The sequence below is a fragment of the Cryptomeria japonica genome, chromosome 3 (assembly GCF_030272615.1).
Source record: "Cryptomeria japonica chromosome 3, Sugi_1.0, whole genome shotgun sequence".
Classification (NCBI taxonomy): Eukaryota; Viridiplantae; Streptophyta; class Pinopsida; order Cupressales; family Cupressaceae; genus Cryptomeria; species Cryptomeria japonica.
The window spans coordinates 364,913,058-364,935,964 of record NC_081407.1 but is presented as its reverse complement, the minus strand read 5'-3'; the positions used below and the strand labels follow the sequence as shown (position 1 = coordinate 364,935,964).

The 22,907-nt window shown below is 35.1% G+C and overlaps 1 protein-coding gene across 8 annotated transcripts in view; it reads right to left on the bottom strand.

Moving 5' to 3' along the window:
* Positions 1 to 17,322, bottom strand: part of LOC131080024 (serine/threonine-protein kinase EDR1) — a 304,024-nt gene extending 286,702 nt beyond the window's left edge. For 2 of the 8 annotated variants that reach the window (XR_009114112.2, XM_058018109.2), the window contains exons 1-2: positions 16,915 to 17,318; positions 13,647 to 13,785 (exon numbers count right to left, since the gene is read on the bottom strand). Coding sequence is in view for 4 of the 8 variants with exons in the window: in XM_058018109.2 (XP_057874092.1) it covers positions 13,647 to 13,690 (44 nt within the window). In the remaining 4 variants the exon portion in view is untranslated. Of the gene's footprint in view, positions 1 to 13,646; positions 13,786 to 16,914 lie in introns of all 8 variants that reach the window. The other 6 variants (XR_009114111.2, XM_058018115.2, XM_058018111.2 and 3 more) reach the window with 6 other exon arrangements.
* Between the last annotated feature and the right edge of the window lie 5,585 nt (positions 17,323 to 22,907).

Below are 22,907 nucleotides of genomic sequence, written 5' to 3'. Positions count from 1 at the left end.
ACAAAGTTTCAAGGAGATATCAATCTGATCTTAATCGGATCTTCCTTCAAGCGGTTAGGCTTTATAGAAGGAAACTTGGCTCTGATACCATGTTAAATTTATGGATCAGAATTAAAATTACCTTGTTCTATGTATTACTGATTAAAATATAAATCTGACTATCTTCTTTTGTATGGCAGGTGAGAGGAGCATTTATTTTTCTATATGCTATCTCACGAATGCCACTCTAAGCTTTGTAGTGCATCAGCTGCCTATTTCCAAGATTTCAAGTCAAAATCCCTTCTACAGCAAAAGTTATAAGTGTTTGTTCTCCAAATCACAGTTTGACAATATAATGTGTCTATGTTGAATCACCAGAATGCTCTGCATTCTTCCACGGTGATTGGTAAGTTTATGCGGTTTTGGGAATATGTTCAAGATGGTATAAGGGTTCAGTGATATGAGTTTCAAGCAAATCGGTGCCTCATAGTATAGTATTCATTGTGTTGATGTGTACCAGCCTCTTTGGTCTGCCTTGTTTCTGGTAGTTCAAAAGGATCACTCCTTTGCGCCAAAACTTAATGATCGATTTCTTCAAGTGATGTTTGTAGAGAGGTTGTAGATGATCTCCATAGCTTCTGTTTTGGTCCACATGATGATTTCGGTTTCTCCCCGGTGGTTGAAGGCAAGCAATCAACAGTTTTGACAAACAATATTGATATTTAAGACGATAGGATGAGCTCCTTCATGTGCAATTAAACCTAACCTATCCTATTGCCTTGAAGATGTGTTTGGGGTTTACCGACGCCTTGGGTTGTAATGTCCCCTATCAAGACTTTACCCAATTTGCCCTAGAATTCTCGAATGAGGTATGGATTATGTTTGGGAATGTAAATTGACAACTTAATATCTTGATTTAGAGCCTACAACCAGGTTAGTTATCATTATGGAAGATGAATAAACATATAATCCAACAATATTAAAAATAGAATTCTAATCATTATTATAATATTCATAATGTACATGTGGGATTCCTTTAAGGTTCTACACAACAATCCATCATCATTATGGAGCACCACTTGGGAAATCATACAAGGTGCGTCGAGCCGTTCCATCCAACCCACGAGCACGGAATGACATCCGTCATTTGGCCTCCCAACCCCACTTGGGATGTCTCTAACAGAATGGCTTCCTCGCTACTTGCATTCCTCATATGCACTATCTCCCTTCACAATGGGACGGCAGATTAGCTGAAGCTTTAAAGGAATCTTCATCATTAGTGTGTGTATATATATATATACTAACAATAATATGTTAATTACATCCATTTCTATATGGATGACAAAATAGCAAATTAGTAAGATCATGGTCCATGCATTATGCATCAGACCCAGACACTCATATAATGCACAGGGACTGTATGCTGAGTATTATCCATTTATTCCCATTCCTACTTCCTATCAAATGGAAGTCAAATCAAAATGCACTATGCATCATACCAATGACTTGAACAATTATAAATCTGCAATCTAGTTTTATTAATTATGAAACTCGAGGTTTCTTCTTCATCCAATCCTTTTTTTATACTGTTCAATTGTCCTCCCTTTACATTCTCCATGGTGGAAAGAATAGGCATACCCTTTCATTTAGTTGTCCCTTGAAAGAGACACCACCCATACCTTTTCAAACAATCATGACTCTTCATTTGTATTGCAGCCTTTCACAATGTAATCGCCGATTTAATATAAATTGTTGTTATTTAATGGTACCTATTTACTTATTAATGATTAATCGCTACCTCTTGAAAATTATACTCACAACCTTTTATTTGATAATTGCTACCTTTTTTTAGTATGCCTTCATTAATATGGAATCGTTGTCTTTTATGCATTCACTGATCTTTATAATGCTATGAAGGTCTATTAGTCAATGCAGCCCGACGTAACATTATTTTGTTTGATGCAAGTTTAAGGGAACCAAACCTGACACATTTTTGGGTTGTCTGCTGAAGACGAGTTTATAATCACATTATCTTAGGGAGAAATAAAATTGGTTCTCGTAAAATATATAGTTGGAAAACAATTTCTGACAGGCTGAAGCATTGTCTGCTGCAAAGAAATACAAGATGGTGGGTCCCAATTGCTGTTGCAGGAAAAAGTAAAAACACAAATTTTATTAACAAATTACAAGGCATTTTATCCTTAGTTTGACGGGGCATGACATGGGTTGATCTACAGCCTAATTTTGTGCTTGATATAGATGTTTGAAGCCGACTTATTCTAGGTCACACATTTCATCTGTTAGGTCCTATTGAGCCAGCCTAATTAATGTATTAAGGTGTTGTGGGGGATATATAAGGATGAATGGATTATTTCTGAAGGGAGCAAGATTGGTAATGTGGTGATTTGTGAAATAGTTCAATGATATATTAGATGAATATTAAGTGTGCGAAATCAATGTGACAAAGTATTAGGGCTACAAAGGGGATTGCACCATTAGCATATGTCAGATGCTTCATCTACAGAAGTTCTTGTTATGTTCTTCATTGTAATTTTCATGTATCTTGCCCTAAGGTAGTGAAACTTAGTCTACGAATCCTTCCCGAAGCAATGAGCTTCCTCGGCAGCGTGCCTAAATCAAACATTGTAATATCGGTTTCATATAGTGTGAGTTAATCCTCACAGTGGTTTTACCCTCCTTGGGTTTTTCATGTGAAAGCCTTGGTGTTCTTGTATGGTGCATGCTTTATTTTTGTTCCTTCTTTCAGTAAATCTAACTTAAATGGTTAAATGTGTAATGGATGTTTAAGTTTTAATTAATGCCAATTCACCTCCCCCCTAGCATCCGGATGTGTTCAACAAGTTCCATTTGTTCATGTTTGAGCTGATAGTCCAATTTAATCTGAAAATCTCACTGCAGTCTTCGTTATTGATAATTCAGTGTTTGATGCAGGAGCATCCTGGGTGTAAGAGCAATCTTGCATCACCCAGAAAATATTGTTTAATTTTTCAACAAGGGCTATTTCTGGCAGGGTTACTATATTTGGCAGGATTACTATTTTTAGTAGTTGGCAATTTTGCACGAAATCTTACATAGACCCCCTGCATAGTGAATTAAAGCCAATGGTGAAAGACTCATCCCAATATTTTGTGGCATTTAAGAAAAATTTCAATTTTTCTGGAAAAATTCTCCAATACAGCCTTAAATGCATTTCGAGGACCTTAGAGGCCTTGGATAGGCTCGAATGTTGACAAGAGTATGCATCGGCACACTTGGCTGCTATAGGTATCCTCACAAGCTTTCCAACAATATATGATGATTAAAGATCAGACAGCCAGCTTGACAGTTATGGCTCCCAAAAAATCGACTACCAAAAATCCAATAAAATATTTTATTAAGTGGGAAAGTGGCTGGTTAGACTTTTGATGCCCAAAAATGAGGGATTTCACTTTCCAGAACATTCTAAGGCAGTTATACTTTCCAGATAAAGAAGGTGAACAGGGTTACAGGACATATTTCCAATACTACAAATTGTGGCTCTGCCTTGTGGATTATTGTAATGAGAAAGCCCCTGTGGTCGTAGCATGTTAGTTTTTGAATGTTGTAATGTGATTTCATTGAGATTGTTGAAACTAAGTAGCTTCGGTAAGATAAATGATTGAATGAGAGACTTCATTTATCTCTCATTCAATCATCTACCTTATCGATATAACTACAAGCTAATGGTAGACTTCATGATTATATGCATTCCACAATCGGATTACACAGTTCGATATGTGGACATCATTACCAAATGTAATCGATCGTGCCATATGCTGTGATTGCAATAGAACAGATCAAATTTATAATAACTATAAATAGTTATTGTATTAATTCCATCGTACCGATTTGTTATCGGTTGTTAATGTAATAGCAATTTGACGTAAACCGATTTGTTATCGATTGTTAATGATAATAGCATTCAACGTGAACCAATTTGGTATCGGTTGTTAAACATTAAATAGCATTTGTTTCAAACCGGATAGTTATCGGTAAAGCGCCTCATTGAAGCGATGCCTATGAACCGATCAAGACATGTCTTGATCGGGCATGTCAAGGGACATGTCCGGTCAAGGCATGCCTTGATCGGTGGGCATCACATATAAGTAGATGCCGTGCGAAGTGCTGTAGAAACATAGAAATTAATCAATGTCATCTACAGCGATCTGAAATAGAAGAAACAACAGTCAATAACAGTAAAAGAATATCAAACCTCCTACAACTTAGATTTGAATATCATTTACATGGTATCAAAGCCACGCTGATCGAACCTAAGGCATTCAAATTTGAGAAGTTCAAATCGAAGATATAAACATCACATTTTCCATGGCTAATGCTATCAGATTTGAGGACAGACTTGAAGGAGGCGATAATTTCGCTGCATGGAAGTTCAGAATTAAGATGATTCTAAAAGAGAATAAAGTTGAATCATTTGTAAGAGTTGAATCTAAAGAACCAGAGAATGAACCTAACAAATCGACATGGATTGAGGAAAATGAAAAAGCCATGAAGATCACAGTCAATGGAGTGAGAAATCACATTATGCCAATAATAACAAAGAATGAGACTGCCTACCATATGTTCAAAGCACTCGAAAGTGCATTCGAGATAAACAACACAAGTAAAACCCTGGCTCTAAAAAGGGAAATAAATCATATAAGTATGAACAAAGGAGAGTCAATCAATGCATACTTTATGTGGATATCAGCCCTAAGGGATGAACTGGCAATGCTTGGATTATGAAATCCAGAGCAAAGAGCTAACGCTCGTTGCTCTAGTCGGGTTGCCTAGTACATGGGAAGCATTCATCCAAGGGATTAGTGCAAGGGCTGCATATCCGAAATTTGATAGGCTAAGAGCAGATTGTCTTCAAGAGGAGTCAAGGTTAAATAAGAAAGGGATCAAGCAAAAAAATATAGATGAAGATCTCCATGTTCTAAATACCAACTCCAACAAGAAAAGCAAGAAGAAACATTTCAAGAAGAGAAAGAACCAACATGAGAAAAGGTCATCTAAGAAAGACAACTCTCACATTCAATGCTTTAGGTGTGATCAATATGGACACTATGCAGCAAGATGTCCGAATAGAATCAAACAACAAGCTACATTTGCAAAAGTGAAAAGGGAAGAATATGACTCCGAGAAGCATGTATTCTACTCTGCCCTCTCTAGCCAAGTATCCAATAAATCTAACACCTAGATCATTGACAGTGGGTCTTCGAGACACATCACTGCGTATAGAGAATTATTGGATTCCATGTTAGAAGAAACTGATGAAAAAGTAACCATTGGTGATGACTTTGCACATCCAGTGAAAGGCGTCGGTACCTGCACCATTAAGCTGAAGACAGGCATGTCTCTCCAACTCACTAGAGTCCTATTCGTTCCTGGCATCAAGAGGAACTTAATCTCCATATCTGCACTTGAAGATGATGGGTACAGAATAACCTTCATGAATGGTAAAGTTCTAGTATGGCCACAAAACTCTTCCATCAAGAAGGCTATAACCCTAGGACATAGAAAAGGCTATTTGTACGAGGCATGTACTAAATCTAACCTAGCCCTACTTCATGAGATTGTAGATTCTAATGAAATTTGGCATAGAAGATTAGGTCTTTTAAACTTTCGTGCTTTATGTTCAATGGAAAAATTAGTAATTGGTTTGCCTAAGTTAAAACAATACCATTCCAGTACATGTAAGGGGTGTGCCCTAGGCAAAAATACTAAGAGTTCCTTTCAGAATAGTTCTAGGAAAACAAGCAATGTTTTAGAACTAGTTCACTCTGACCTATGTGGGCCAATGTCTGTACCATCATTAGGAGGATTCCTTTATTATGTAATATTCATTGATGACTTCTCCAGGAAGACCTGGATCTACTTTCTTAAATGTAAAGAATCTGAAGAGATCCTCAAGAGATTTAAGGAATTCAAATCTCTCTCTGAAAAACTCTTCCGGAAAGAAAATAAAAATCCTAAGGACTGACAATGGGAGGGAATATACCTCAGACATTTTTAGGGAATTTTGTAAAGAAGTTGGGATTAAGAGGGAGTTGACTGTCCCTTACAACCCCCAACAAAATGGGGTTGCTAAGAGGAAAAATAGAACCATTGTAGAAGCAGCCAAAGCCATGCTTCTTGATCAAAACTTAGAAACTCATTTTTGAGCAGAAGCCTCCAACATTGTCGCATACATACAAAATAGATGTCCTCACTCCCACATTGAAGATAAAACTCCTGAAGAAGTTTTCATAGGAATAAAACCTGATATCACTCACTTTAGGATATTTGGATGCCCTGTCTACTTTCACATACCTAAAGAGAAAAGAACAAAACTAGAACCCTCTGGAAGAAAAGGAATCTTTGTTGGATATAGTGAAACTTCTAAAGCCTGCAAAATATTTGTGCCTGGACATAGCAATATTGAACTTAGTAGAGATGTAATATTTGAAGAAGACACAGCCTTCAAAAGGGCTAAATACTCTATTGAGTCAGAAATCTATGCTCCATCTTCGGACATAGAAGAGGATCCCACTCCTGAGATTCAGAGGGAGTGTTCAGAAGCAAATGAAGTACAAATTCCTCCCCAAGAAATCCCTAAGAAAAGACCTCTATGGGTTCACAAAACAATGGAAGATGCAAGGGACTTTGCAGCTCCTTCAAGGACTTTTAGAGAAAGTAAGAGGTTCCGAAGATTCACTAGCTATGTAGCCCTAATGAATGATCTCTCCAAATCAGAACCCTCTAGTGTACCAGAAGCTCTTAAACATCAAGTTTGGAAAGATGCCATGTCGGAAGAATATAAATCCATCCTAAACAATGATGTGTGGGAAATTGTTCCTAGGCCAAAAGGGAAATCCGTTGTCTCATCCAAGTGGCTATTCAAAATCAAACATGTTGCAGATGGTAGCATAGAGAAACATAAAGCCAGATTTGTTGCCCGGGGATTCTCACAAAAAGAAGGAATAGACTATGATGAGACATTTGCTCCAGTTGCTAGATACACCTCTGTCAGAACAGTACTGGCCATTGCAGCAGCCAAAGGTTGGAAAGTCCATCAAATGGATGTGAAAACTGCTTTCTTGAATGGTAAAATTGAGGAGCCAGTCTACTTAGAACAACCAGAAGGGTTTGAGATCCACAATGCAGAGACACGTGTGCCGATTAAAGAAAGCTCTATATGGTCTAAAACAAGCTCCCAGGGCCTGGTATGAAAGAATTGACAGCTATCTCCTGGGATTGGGATTCTCAAAGAATGATGCAAATCTAAATCTTTACTTCAAGAAAGTCAAAGGTGATATGTTGATATTGATCTTATATGTTGATGATCTTTTAATTACAGGAGAAGATCACCTTATTGGTCAATGTAAGAAAGACCTTGAAAAAGAGTTTGATATGAAGGATTTAGGCCTTCTACATTACTTTCTTGGATTGGAAGTTTGGCAAAACTCTAACAGTATCATACTTAATCAAGGAAAATACACCTTAGACGTATTGAAGAGATTTGGTATGATGAACTACAGACCCATGACTTTTCTTTTGGAAACTAATCTTCACAAACTGAAGGAGGCAGCAGCAGATTCCCCATTGGTAGATCCTACTCTCTACAGACAGATGATTAGATCATTAAAGTACTTGGTCAATACTAGACCTGATATCTGTTATCCAGTAAATGCCTTGAGTCGGTTCATGTGTGAACCTAAGGAGATTCATCTTATGGCTGTAAAACATATCATGAGATACCTTCAAGGCACTCTTTAACTATGGACTCAAGTATGAGAATATTGGTTTGGATCTTCACGGGTTCACTGATTCAGATTCGGCTGGAAGTGTGACTAACAAGAAAAGCACCTTAGGGTGTTGCTTCATCTTGGGTTCAGCCATGATATCTTGGATTAGCAGGAAACAGTATTCAGTAGCTCAGAGTTCTACAGAGGCCGAATATATCGCAGCTTCCATGGCTGCACGAGAAGCTGTATGGCTACGGAAACTACTTGTGGGATTATTCGGAGAACCACTGAAGCCGACTACAATTCATTGTGATAATCAGAGTTGTATAAAACTCTTAGTGAACCCTGTATTTAATGGTAGATCCAAACACATAGAGATTCCTTATCACTATGTGAGAGATATGGTGGATAGGAATGTGATTCAGTTGCAGTATATCAGTACAGGAGAGCAAACAGCAGAAATACTGACCAAGCCTCTATCCAGAGTGAGAGTTGAACACTTCAAGAAAGGTCTTGGTATGATTGAGTTATAATTAGTTTTGTAATCTGTACTAATATACGAGATGTTTAATGTGTAAACTTATTTGGTCGTGTTATGACTTTATGGGCTCCACCTCCTGTGTACATTTCTAAAAGGTGACGATCTTTTAGACAATGAACACTTGTATTAAACATTACAAGGTGACGATCTTGTAATGTTGATATCACTCTAAATCATGGATGTGCCATGATATGTTATGGTAGACATTATGTGACGTAATGTTAGTGCACATACCATAACCTGGATATAAGGGAATTCAACATTCTCAAGTATTGTATATCCAAGGTATTGCGTGTTATGCGATACCGATATCACGTGCTATGTGATATCTATATCACGAGATGATGTGATATATTCTTGTGTCACTTATTATGTGATATGATCCTTTGTATTACGAGGACATGTAATACATTATATTATGAGAAATGTGATGCTTATTTCAATGTTTACATAAGTCTCCAGTTATCTTCCCTAGCTAAGAGGGAGTGTTGAAACTAAGTAGCTTCGGTAAGATAAATGATTGAATGAGAGACTTCATTTATCTCTCATTCAATCATCTACCTTATCGATATAACTACAAGCTAATGGTAGACTCCATGATTATATGCATTCCACAATCGGATTACACAGTTCAATATGTGGACATCATTACCAAATGTAATCGATAGTGCCATATGCTGTGATTGCAATAGAACAGATCGAATTTATAATAACTATCATAGTTATCATATGATAGCATCGATTGATGTTATCATATGATAGCATCGATTGATGTTATCATATGATAACTATAAATAGTTATCGTATTAATTCCATCATACCGATTTGTTATTGGTTGTTAATGTAATAGCAATTTGACGTAAACCGATTTGTTATCAGTTGTTAATGATAATAGGATTCATCGTGAACCGATTTGGTATCGGTTGTTAAACATTAAATAGCATTTGTTTCAAACCTGATAGTTATCGGTAAAGCGCTTCATTGAAGCGATGCCTATGAACCGATCAAGACATGTCTCGATCGGGCATGTCAAGAGACATGTCCGATCAAGGCATGCCTTGATCGGTGGGCATCACATATAAGTAGATGTCGTGTGAAGTGCTGTAGAAACATAGAAATTAATCAATGTCATCTACAGCAATCTGAAATATAAGAAACAACAGTCAATAACAGTAAAAGAATATCAAACCTCCTACAACTTAGATTTGAACATAAATTTGAATATCATTTACAGAGATAATCGAAAGCAAGTGTTTCTTTCATGCATTTTTTTGTTTATTTCTCTGTTTTTGTTGTATGTTTGGGTTTGTATGGGAAATAACCTTCATTAGTGCTCCATCTAGGGCAAAATCATAGTCAAAGTAATATTTTATATGAAATCCAAAACCCATATTGATGATTTTTACAATGTACATATTAGTGGATTCTATTAGTTTAAGTTTAACTCTCGAGAAGATTCCCCTTCTAACATGAAGAACAGTTTTATTGTATTCACTATTCTATTTTGTGTTGTCGAAAACTGACAAATTAAAATGTCAATACAACATACAAAATGAAAAGAGACCATAGAATATCATGGGCACATCCAAGATATTTGATTTTCATTTTATTATGAATCAACCATATTACAACTTATTAATGGGCCTAGAGATAGTAAGAAATTAGAAAGGTGAAAATGTTGGATAGGTCCAGTGATAGGCATCAAACTGAACTTTGATGGTGCCTCTAGAGGCAACTCTGGTGCAGAGGAGCTCAATATTTACTTCAAGACAATAAGCAAAGGTTTTCAATTTTAAGGATATCGTAATCTAGGTTCAAATACCAATAAGGAAGTTAAATGGGAAGCACTCATTATAGGGCTAATCTTGGCTTGTAAGGATGGTGTTAGAGATAAAGGTTGAAGGTGACTCTCAAGAAGTGATAAAGGCTTTGTTCAAACTCATAGATGGAATACTCGTAGAGTACTTGACAAGTTTTGAAAAACTCTATGAGTTTTTTTGCTCAGCGAGTATTTATGCCATTGACTCGCAAAAGAAACTTGTCGAGTTTTTGCCGAGTTTTTGGCAAAAACTCTGCAAGTTTTCGGTAAAAACTCGACTGCATAAAAAAAAGAGGCCCAAACATGTCAAAAAATTATCTAAATTTTTTTTTTCGAGTCAGTCTCATTCTCTTCATCGGAATATATACATGAAATATAACATTTAAGTATAAGACTTCTTATACTTTAAGTTATATTTCATGTACATATTGGCAAGATGTTTGAGAGTGGTTTTAGATCTCTAGGAGTTATAATGCAAATTCTAGCTTTTAGAAAATCTTTTAAATTTTCAGACAATCAAATTTCAGTAATCAGTAGGCTACTATCAACATTCTCTCGCTCTCTCTGACTCACTTTATCTACCCCGAATTTTAGACCCGTCTCTCTCCCTATCACTCTTCCTTTATCCCCTCTCTCTACCAGTCTTTATCTCACTCTCTCCTCTCTCCTCCAAGATCTAGACCTATCTCTCTACCCCTCTCTCTCACCCTCAAACCCCCACAAGTGGTGCTACCCTCAACCTAATTTTGGTGAGGAGGAGACGCCACATCAGACTCCTAGTACTAGACCCTCTAGTTCTATCTCTCCCCTGGTTTTCACTAGAGTTGGGAAGAGGAAGATGTAAAATGTTTTGATGCAGTATTTACTTTTAGTTTTACAAGAACAATTTGCTATTTCATTTTGTTTCAGTCTATCAGTCATCGGCATTCCACAAGAGGATGCCATTTTGTACCCAACTTGCATTTAAATCAATCAAATATATGTAGACTCAATTTGTTTCATTTGTGTACTCATTTATTGACTCATTGGATGCATCACCTCATTGAATTTTGCAAAAAAAATGCATTTCTAATTAAATTTAAGCAATTTTTTAAGTTGCCGAGTTTTTGTCAAGTTTTCGCCAAGTTTTTTTTGGGGGCCTTGGCGAGTTTTTGCTTTTGGCAAGTAGTTCAACTATGGTTCAAAGGCAACTAACCTAATTGGTGTATGTGAGATTATGTTGAAGAAGCAATATTTTGGATTATAAAATGTTCACCAAAGTGAAGTATATGCATTGCTATTATGAACAAAATGAAGCTTATGATTTTCTGGCAATAAGGGAATCAAAATCCCTGTTATATCTTCTATTGAAAGTATCAGTATAATGGATTGGGAGGGTCTCATTAATCCTTGAGATCAATGGAATAGGTCATATTGAAAATGTCATTCTATTCTTACTGTCCACATTGACAACTGGCAGCAGCAGAGCATATTGTTCATTTATGATTGTTTTATAGTCACCGATTATGAACATATGCAAGGTGAGCATAAGCAGAATGTTATAATGAGTGGAGAGGTTGACTACAGCTTAAGGATGAGTTTTTTTCAATGGTTTTATTTGCCCATGTGCTGTTTAGCTGTGGAGCATTGGCTTGGCTTTCTTTGGTTTTGTTTAGGTTTCCTTTCAATGACAGGACATAGTGCTTATCCCCCTGGAGATCTGCTTAGGCAAGGGTATGTCTCAGATCTCAGATTAAGAAAAAAAATTATTGTCCAAATATTTGGGCTTTGAATCTTGTCAAAGTAATTCGAGGGCATGATGGGGTGGCAGAAATAAGTCCCATTTGATCACAGGTTACTATTTTGGCTGATTTCCACGCTATGCTTAAGGAGGGAGTGAGTAGTGCAGCAGCAACATTGTATTGTGGATCTTTTATTGTTTAATGGAGCAGGGGATGAGGTACTGATGTCAGCTCTGCAAGTGCCTCCATCTGCTTGTGTAATTCCTGTGGTGGCTAAAGGTGAAGTAGTGGTGGAGGAGCTTGATTCCCTGAGCAAGGATGTAGGGATTCTGATGGATTTTTTCCAGGATCTTAGGTAGATTGTTAAACATATTTGGTTGGGGGTCTCATCATCATGGATTGTTGGAAGTCGTGAGTGTTTATTCTCTTCCTGCATATGCTAATGATACATTGTCAATTAATGGAGTTTGAATTTCTAGGCTGGCATCTGCATCTTCTCCACTCATACTGGAGATGCTGGATTCGGAGGAGGAAGTAGCTAACAGGGCTGGAGATTGTTGGAGGTCAATCTAAGGTGGTATGGCTATCCCTTGATGAGGAGTTTTAAGTGTTAATGTTTCTGCAGTGTGTGGTTGTGTCATGGAGATTTTTTGGATGCTTTGCAGCTTTACATTACTGGTTGCAATTGTAGGCTTTATCAGATATTGATGTGATTGTACAGTTGTATGTGTCTCTATAGGTACTTAGTGCCATAGTTTTCCCATTCTCAGTTGTCTCTTGATTTCAAGTTACTTCCTTTTTTGGGTTTATCAACCTTCCAAGGGTTTGCACAGGCATTTCCTTTCTATATTGCTGTATTTATCTCTTATAGTATTTGGGATGAGGCCTCCTAATAGAACCTCATAGTTATAATAATTAATTAAAGGAAAAATCAATCATATGACAATATTATGTGTACATGCAGAAACAATAGTTTGGTAAATAATATTATCGTGAAGACCCTTATGGAATATATTTTCACTGCATATGATGCAACTCTCTTATGCATTAAGACTTTCTCAAAAAAAAATAACTTCCCCTTACTATAAGGATAACAAAATAAAAAAATCCACAGTAAAATATCATTAAGTTGTTGAAACATAGACTAACAAAATATCAAAGAGAAATTGACAACATAATTGGTCCATATGTAGTCACTCCAAGGGATATTTTACAGAACAAATCAAACTAGAAAATAAATCAAGCACTAAGAAAAAGTACATGTTTCACCATACTGTCTTTATTTTTATGAAATAATCAGTATTTGGCACAACTCCAAATCCAATAATGCCATGGTAGGGGAAAAGTTAAAACCTTTAATAAGGATCTGAAGAAATACTTCACTATGATTGGTACAAGCAACTAATATTGTGTTCAAACCCTGCTTTCTGGGATAAAATTGAAAAAGTAAAAACTTTTATTCACAAAATATACCAGAAAATCATTTAGCAAAAGTACTACTCAACAACATTTAATTAAAATGGGATGGAAGTTTTCAAGACATGAGAATAAGAATGCCTTATCAGAATTTAGCACACCCAATAAAAATGACTAGTCAAATAGTTAAAAGTTTATATTTTCTTTCTGCATTCGGAAACAGATATCTACCACTAAAATCCTAGAACATGTGAAAAGAAAGTAAATGTTTGAGCTATTGCAGCTGAGTACAGTTATGGGATCAATAGAATGCACAATACAGTGTCATCTCCTGAAATCACAATCTGGCAGTACTAGTGATATTTTACAGAAGAAATTTAGAAAAAGCTATAAGGAGGCCTGACCTGATCATTTTTCTGGAGAAGCAACTCCATGAGAAACCAATCATGACTACTATAAAACATCATGCACCTCTGCTGCAAACAAAAATCTTTCAACTCTTGTAATTGGAAAATCTTCTTAGTCGCTATCCTGAAAGTTTACCTATTAAAAGAAAAAAAACAATTCCTTTCATATAGATCCCTATGATTAAACATGAATAGACCATACTTAATGCAAATCTAAAGATAATAAATAATTGGATCCTAAAACTCAATATTAATTGAGTTAAAAAAATAGTTATTTTGATGGTAAACATTTGTCAGCATAAAAGAAAAAATAAAAATAACCTAGAAACGTAAGAATTCAGAAAATCATGCACCCCTCTAATGCTGAATGATACTACTTATTATTAGTTGTTCATCCTAAATTTATGAAAGTCTTAACCTCAGAAAATTCATATTGAATCTACACATGCTTTATAACAACATATTACAGATAAGCAAAACATGCCTAACTGCAAGATCCAAGTCATGCAAGGTCAGCATCACCTGCTAGAGGAAAACCTTTAATTTTGGGATTTAATCTAAATACTTGTGATATTTTAAATGATAAGCCTATAATTGGTGCACTATTATTCATAAAACAATAATTATTTATCTGAATAAAGGATGGTCGGAAATATTTATAACAGTTGAAAAGCTCAAATATAAATGACCAAACGTTACAGAATAACAAGTGCAGCTTATATGTTACTATTTTAATTTGTTCCTAATTCAGCAACATTTGTCCCTTAGAGACATTAGAAATTGTAAAGAACTCATATTGAATCAGGAACAAAGCAAAGAGAATATTCTTAAAAAGTTATTGGTACTGAAAGGAGGCATCCACTTTATAGCAGAAAATTTATCGCCAGAGTGGCAATCTACTTAGCATTGCAACCAAGTGAAAAGATCAATTATGAGTTAGAGAAATGGATATATCAGATGTGTCAGGACTCAAGTAATCATACAGTCCAAAAAAACAGTTAAACACTTCTTTGAAATAAACAACAGCAGTCCAAGAAGTGAAAAACAAATGCCCATGAAAGGAGTATGACACCATCAATTACTAAATATGATATTGTTTTCTAATGAATTCCAATATAAAGTCGATATTGTCTCTTCAAAGACCAGGAATTTATAACTGCCATTTAATAAATATAGAGCTATTGTTTCCAATTGAACATGTGTAGATAGCATTAATTGATCCTCATGAATGCATCATTCCATCATTTACTCTCTCACTTGACCAGTACTATTGTTGGTGGGGGAAATAGACAATGTTTGGGCCAGACTGTACATCTGATGTCCTTCATGAATCAGCACACAAGATCTTAAACATTGACCCTCTACACCTGCGTTGAAACTTGTTTGATTGACTCTTCTTAAATGTGGTTATCTGACAGTGTTGGCCAAAGAGCTCTGCTATATTGACTGTGTTGACCAAAGATCTCTGCTACATAATAGCATTAACTTCTGTACCACTTACATTGACTATTTTGACTGCTGATTATGCTGCATTGAGTGCAACATTCTACTTTTCAGTGAGTCGTGATCAAATGCAGGCTTCTTTGAGTTTTTCTTTCTCTATTATGTTTATTGAGGAGCATCTATTATGGTACTTCTGAGGTGATAATGAATTGAACTGTTATAGATTACTATCTCAAAATTACGTTGTTCTAGTCAAAGAATGAATTGCTATGATTCACTAAACAAGAGGAGACCCAACCCTGATTTATTTCCTTGTCCTCGGAAGGAACACAGTTCTGGTATCTTTTGTTTCTAAGAGCTTCAAATAGATGACAGAAACTGTGCTCATTCAGGAAAAGCACGTGCATAATGTATGTCAAGTATTTTCACTTGGGACTTTGTTCTGAAAGCTCTATTTCTTATTACTTTAATTTAAATGGCTCGTAAGTGAATTTTGGTAACTAATTTGAGAATATCTGTTTGACCTATCACACTCTCACGTCTGGATGTTTTGAATGGGCATTGAGCACAAACATAAAAATACAGAAAAACTAAAAAAGAGCAAAAGTTCCTCCTTATTGACAATAAGGATAATATTCATAGTCCATCCCTCAAATAAATATATAATGAAATTGTCCAAAAACCTAAATATCATGGGTAGTAAAATTATTTAATATTTCAAATTCCCCAGTCCATAAATATTTCAAATTGTATACATGTGAATGGAATCACATTGAAAATTTGTAGCAAGGACTGTAAATAAACTTGAATTTACCTTATCAACAAAAAGGACAAAATCACTTATTGAATGTTTCTGAAATAGCATGCCACAAACCCCATACCGTTTATATATAAAAGTTTACTTTGACTTTTAATTTTACTAAAGTCATCTAGAAATGGGTTCAGGTATGGGTATTGCCAATATTTGAGGTACCCTAAGTGATTTTGTAGCACACATGTACGTATAAATGTATACATAGATGTATATGTACATGTATCAATTTTATGCTCATGATCAAACTTGAAAGCAACAAAAACTAACAGAGGTGTAAAACTGGTGGGGTTAACCTGGGAAGGAGATTAGAAATGCATTCGTTTTAGAAGGTTTGAACCGACGTTAGAAATAAACAAAAAATACATAAAAACTAAAATTGTACAGAAATTGCTACAATGTGATCGATAAAGACAAAATTCAAATTCTCAGTCTCGGATTACTATGCACGGAAATTTTCCTAAAACCTAACGAGGATATAGTAGAATTAATATTTACTGAAAATAAACAAGCACTTACGATGTTTGCCACAACAATCAATTAAACGTGATTTCGACATATCAACAGATAAAGAAAAAAACACTTGTAAACAGCCGTCCCTGAACCCTAGAGAGTGAAAATTATCCGATTTCACTGAGAACTTCAATTATTGTCATCAAAGTTTACATAGAACTCTAATTCTCGTGACAAGTTAATTTTGCTTAAAACTTCATTCTCAATTGAAAACATCTATGTATTTTCTCTTCCGGAAGTTCTGAACGGATTAAAGAAACATACAGAAATATTTCAAAATATAAAAATCAAACGTAAATCATCGGATCACTATACACTGAAATTTCCTAAAAACCTAGCAAGCATATATAGCAGGGGCAGTTAAATTGTTCCACAAAAATAGTCTACGACAAATTTAATTCCTTACAGTTTCGCATTGCTTTCAAAAAATTAAAACTCCTTCAAAAAGCTCACTACGTGTCTGCGCAACATTTTCAGCTGCTGTTAAGGTTTACTTACTTGCAGATCCGGATACAGCGCATTTCAGGTCCCGAGATCGAGCCGCGGGGCAGCCTTTTCGTTTCTTTAATTTCTCCTAAAAAATTCGGCCGCGGAGGGGTTTCATTGGCTCGGGGAAATCAAAAGGGGGCGAAAAAAATATGCAGACGGACAAAGTGAAAGTGAGAGAAATGAAATGAAAGTGCTTGTGCTTTCAGACAACACAACAACAAATGTATCCGATAAGCTTTGATTTGCCTTTGCTCTTCTGCTTTCATTAAAATGGTAACAAAAAGTTTGCTAAGAGTCGGTGCGGCGATCATTCATCCGGAGCGGAAAAATATTAAATACTTGATTTTTTTTAAATTAGTAATCGACTAAATTTTTAAAAATTGGCTCCAGTATTTATTTAATAGTCACGTGGGTTTCAAGTCTCTGGATTTTTTTATATTTTTTTTTCTGATAAAGTGGTTTGGTGAAGGAAAAGATGATTTTCATACTCTACTCGTTTTCGTTGCTTCAGATCTAAATTTCAACCGCAAGCTTAGCCCACGAGTTTTTCAATGTGTCTCCTTGGTCACCATCAACTATTATTTTTTTGCATTATAATCTCCAAATGATTTTAAAGTTTTTATTACTATATGGATAAATTCCCATGTCGACTTTTCAGCTTTGACGATTTTGAAAGGAACGCGTTGGCTCGCCCCATGCCAGCAAAATTGTTTGGGAATATAAATGGAAATGTAGGTGATGCCTAACTTCCACGAATAAGTATATTCTCCAGCAAAATTTTGCAGCGAATTTAGTATTATTTCCATTCGAATGGAATATAAGGGATATACAATTTCAATCCTAGTCTAAAGAGAAATTAGGACTAAAATTCCAAATTCCACGCCCACCCTTACGACGGGGACAACGAGGTCTACAATTAGCTCAAATTTAGGAGACGGCAAAAAGGAACACGTGGCTCATTTTTTATGATATACTATATTTTCATTAGATTGAAAACACAAGGATGTGATGTTAACCATTTTAAACTTATAAAGAATTTTTAATGTTCCATTTTTCATTTCTATGTAAAGTTACATGATTTATAAAGAGTTTATTGGAATTAAATTTTGTTTATTATTATAAAATTTGCAATGTTTAACTAGAGATCAATTTTCTATTTTAATTTATATGTAAAGTTAAATGGTTATAAAGAGTTTATTGAGATTAAGTTTTACTTATTATAAGGTTTGTGTTGTTTTAAAGGGATAGGATAGAGATTATGTTTCAAGTGATTTTGATGGATGGGTACCTCTTAATGATTAGCTTTTAACCAAAAGATTATCTATACAAATTTGATTTGTGTTTCTAATATCAATAGGTTGCAAAAATGATCAATTGTGTTTATCCTATTATTAAAAAAAACATACTTTATATTTTTTTCACTTGCTTTAGCATATATTTACTATAAACGTTATTTTGATGAATTTGACTGTAATGCTCTGCAAAAAGGGGTTAATGTTTAGACAAGAACCTGTGGTCGTATAACACATAAGAAACACAAGAAACAAAGAAGAGTTAGTGTTAATCAACCCAAAACTAGTCTAAGCAGGCATACCAAGAGAGACACTAAAACATAATGAAGTATTTAACTATAAAAGCAAACACAACAAGGCATCTCCAAATGTCTTCCACCATGCTTGTAACTCCTTCTCCCTTGATCCTCTCATCTCCAAGTTCCAAATTAGTGTAGTTCTCAGCAGTTTTTTGCACTATGGATGCCTTATGGAGATTCAAGATTGAAATGTTTTAGCTATGATATGCAAATGTAAAATAAACTAATTAGATATGCTATGAAATGAACTAAGATTTATTTTAGTCCAAAATGACAATATATGTTATTTATGCTAAATTCTCTTTCTCTAAAATTCACTATAATGTAAATGCATACAAGTTTTTAGGATTATGACTATGAGTGCTAAATGCCTGAGAATGCTTGAGGATTTGAGGATGCTTGAGGATTGAGGATTTGAAAATGAGGAATGTGAGCTCTATTTATAGGTAAAATGGAGCAATGGATGGTTGAGATTGAGTAATCTCAACAAGGGTCAGGATTGAATGATATTCGATCCATGAGAGGGCTTTCAATCTAATCCCAGGTTAATAAGTGTCAATATGAGATAGGTTGAGATGAGAGGGAAGAAGTATTAAATGTTTGACATGATTTGAGAGTTAACTTAGGAGTTAAGGTTAAGGTTAGGTTGAGTGAATAAATTCATTATCCAAAGAATAATGCTTTTATCCAATGGATAAACTCTTATGCAAGAGTTAGTGAGGATAACCATGGTCAAAGCAATAAATGCTTGAGAAGACATATGGGTCACATGAGGGTTAAGTTAGGGGTCAAAGTCCCTAACCATGGGTGCAAGTGGATTTAACCATTAATGGTCATGTAAGAGCCATAAGTGGTTTGGAAGACTTTAGAGGTTAAATTGTTGAACACACAAAGCATTTAATGCTTTTCAAAGACTTTGAAGTATTTGAGAAGTGACTCCAAGTTGTTTAGGAATGTGACAATATTTAGGGGGTGGATTAGGATAATTAGGAAGGGGTTTAGAAGAATCTAGAAGGGGTTTAGGATTGCAAGTGGGTTTGGTGGGTGAGGGAAAATAGGATTTTTATTTAAATAAAATTCATTTATTTCAACAAATAGGTGCAAGTTGCATTTTTAGGAGAATGCAAGTGGGGGGATTTAATGATTTAAATAAATATTTTATTTAATTTATTTAAAAGAGGAAAGAGGATTAAATTGAATAAATAGAATTTAGTCATTTAATTGATTGTGAATTTGGTTTAATGAATTAATTAAAATAAATTGAATAATTTATTTAATTAATAGGAGAATGATTTGAAGATGAATTAATTAAATGTTAATTTAATTAACTGGTGGCTAATGGATTTTTAATCAAATAAATAGCAAATATTCATTGAATCAAAATGGACATATTTATGTGACTACAGACTCTTTTTGGACTTATTTAGAAACGCCAAAAAAATCTCCTCAACCATTAAAATGCATACTTCACATTTTTTTCAGCTTGTTTTAACAAATATTTTCTCCGAACATAATTTTGATCAATTCGACTCTTTTTGGGTTGTAAATTGTATTGTAAACACCCCATTTCTATATGGGTATGACCCCTAACACAACAAAAACCTTGTTTGTATATGTTTGTTAGGATTTAGTGTGATTTGCACCTTTCAATTCTATGTATAATGTTGTTATCCCTAACTATCTTAGATTGAGGTACATGTTGTCCATGAGGATTCGGTGGGCATTATTTTTATTATCATTCTCTAGGATACTGGTAATGATATTATAATGGTATTTACCAAGGAGCTTACATTTACAGGTCAATAGTGGGAGTTTTGGATCTAAGGTGGATTTGTCATCTATTGACATATTATATTCTTGCTTTCAAAAGACTTCTTCTACTTTTTCTTTTGGGAGCTTCAAGCACAAGAGTTGAGTTCTTTGACTGTGTTAAGGTCATTTGTGATCTTCGACTTTTTTAAGGCATATATTTATCATGGTGTCATGCAAATCTCTAGACTACTTTTAATGGCAAATTGTGCTAATGATGTGGATCTATCAATTGGAGACAATGATCTTTTGTTGAGAAGATATAAAACCATGGTGGAATTACACCAACAAAAAGCACCAAAGATACCAATCTAGAGCAACATTTTTTTTATATAAGAGCTACCAAATCATCTAGTGTAAAGAATGCCACACCATCAAGGGTTAGCTTCTATCAACAAAAATTGGACACAATAAATTTTTAATGAGTTTTGGTCTATAAGGAAAGATCTATGTTAACTAATTATCGACAAAAATAATGAAATTACACCAACAGAAAACAATTATTAGCAGAAATAATGGAATTACACCAACAAAAAGTGCCAAAGATACCAATCTAGAGCTACATTTTTTATATATAAGAGCTACCAACTTGTTTAGTGTAAAGAATACCACACCATCAAGTGTTAACTTCTATAGACAAAAATTGGACACAATAAAATTTCAACAAGTGTTGGTCTATAAGGAAGGATCTATGTTAATTAAAGACTACTATAGATTTTGATGACATCCCAGAGGATGAAGAATTTAGCATTTTTGTAATAAAGAGCATCCCAATGAAGCTAAGGCTGAACAAAGTCATGATGAACCTGATGATGGTGGGAAAAACCAATCCTTAGATCTTAATCGTAAGGTAGATTATTCATATAGGCCTTTTCTAACTGAGGCTACAAAATAAAAAATATATTATAGGGGCAACCATAGTGGAAAAAGTAGGTTATGATGGTGGTGCTTTAGGATCTAGTGGAAACAAAAGTAGCTCCTAGAAACATTGATGATTTTGGAGGCATCAGAGCACATCAAATTGCCAAAGGGAAAACAATGATTGAAGGTCTAGTTGTATTTGTTTATATAAAATCTTTAATTTCAACCTTCTCATGAACAATCATATACAATCACAAGTACAATCGGTGCTACAACAACAAACTTCTTAGAAGAGGTAAACACTGGAAGAGACTAAACAATTAGAGGAACTATGTGATTAAAGCATTCTTAAAAAGTAAAAATTATGGCAACTCAAAGTCATCTAAATTTGGTTTCACATCAAATGAGTTATTTCCATAATTCACCATTGTTGTTTTTAGTAAGAGGAAGACAACAATGGCTAATCCTTAACCTTCACTAATTGCATATGTGCCCAGCACTACAAGTATTCTTTCTCCATTCAAAAATAAAATAATCAATTATTAAATATCATGTAACTTTGTGTTGTGTAATGTCACTACAGGAGGTTGCAAAGATTAGGATTTTTGTGATGGTTGTAGGAACTCAACTGTGAATGGTCTTCCTTGGCAGTGTGGACAAGATCTATGGTTGTCAACCCTCCTCAAACCACAATAACTTCTCTGGTGTTGATACTTCATGTGCTCCTTATGTGCCTTTGCAATCAAACTTGGCTAGGGTTTACCACAGGGGGATCGGGGGAAAGATGATTGATCGCAATATTGTGCCTTTTGCCTCTAGGACAATGGGTGGCAATGGAGGTATTAAGCATGAATAAAGGTCATCCAGAAGATCTTTTTGTCTCTAGGACAATGGGTAGTGTTGGAGGTATTAATCATGAATAAAGGCCATCTACAAGATCTTCTATGGTGCAAGGGACCAAGAATCGCAATCTCCTTAATAGGGTTGTGGTGCCCCCTGCCACATGTGCCTTTACATACTACTCAACCCCCTTTGAAAGTGGATATGGGAGAAGATATTCTGCTTGAAGTTGTGGAGTATGAATATTTCTTCACCAAGCATGGACAAGTTCAAAGGGTTTTAATCAAGTCTTTTTTATCTTCACCAGTGGATCTCGAACACATGGAGGCCCATTTTGAAGGATGATGTTCGAATTTATCCTTGTGCATTGGGCTTTTTTGTGGTGGTATTGAAAATATTTAGGATTGGAAAACAGTTCTCTATGACTACCAATGGGACTTCAAGGAGCACCTTTTGATGTTGAAACCACTAGCACCCATACTTTGACCCAAATTTTGAATCTTTCTCCGCAATTCCCATTTGGGTAAGACTCTCAAATTTACCATTGCATTTTTTCTTTGACTCATGCTTTAAGATATTGGAAACTCTTTGGGAAATGATGGGTCTTCAAAGAACCTGCACACAACTTATGCTTGCATTTTGGCTGAAATAGACATCACCAAATATCTACCTATAGAGCTCTCCTTGAATATTATTGGCAAATGTTGGAACCATATCATAGACTATGAAGGTATTCCCTTTCGTTGCCAAAGATACTATAATGTTGGACATATAACTATCCAATGCTTTAAACAAAAGATGGATAATCAAGCTACCTACTGGAAGGATGCCTCTCACCATCATTATATTATGCAAAAGGCAATTCCATGCCAGGAGGGGAATATTGTTTCTACAAGTATGG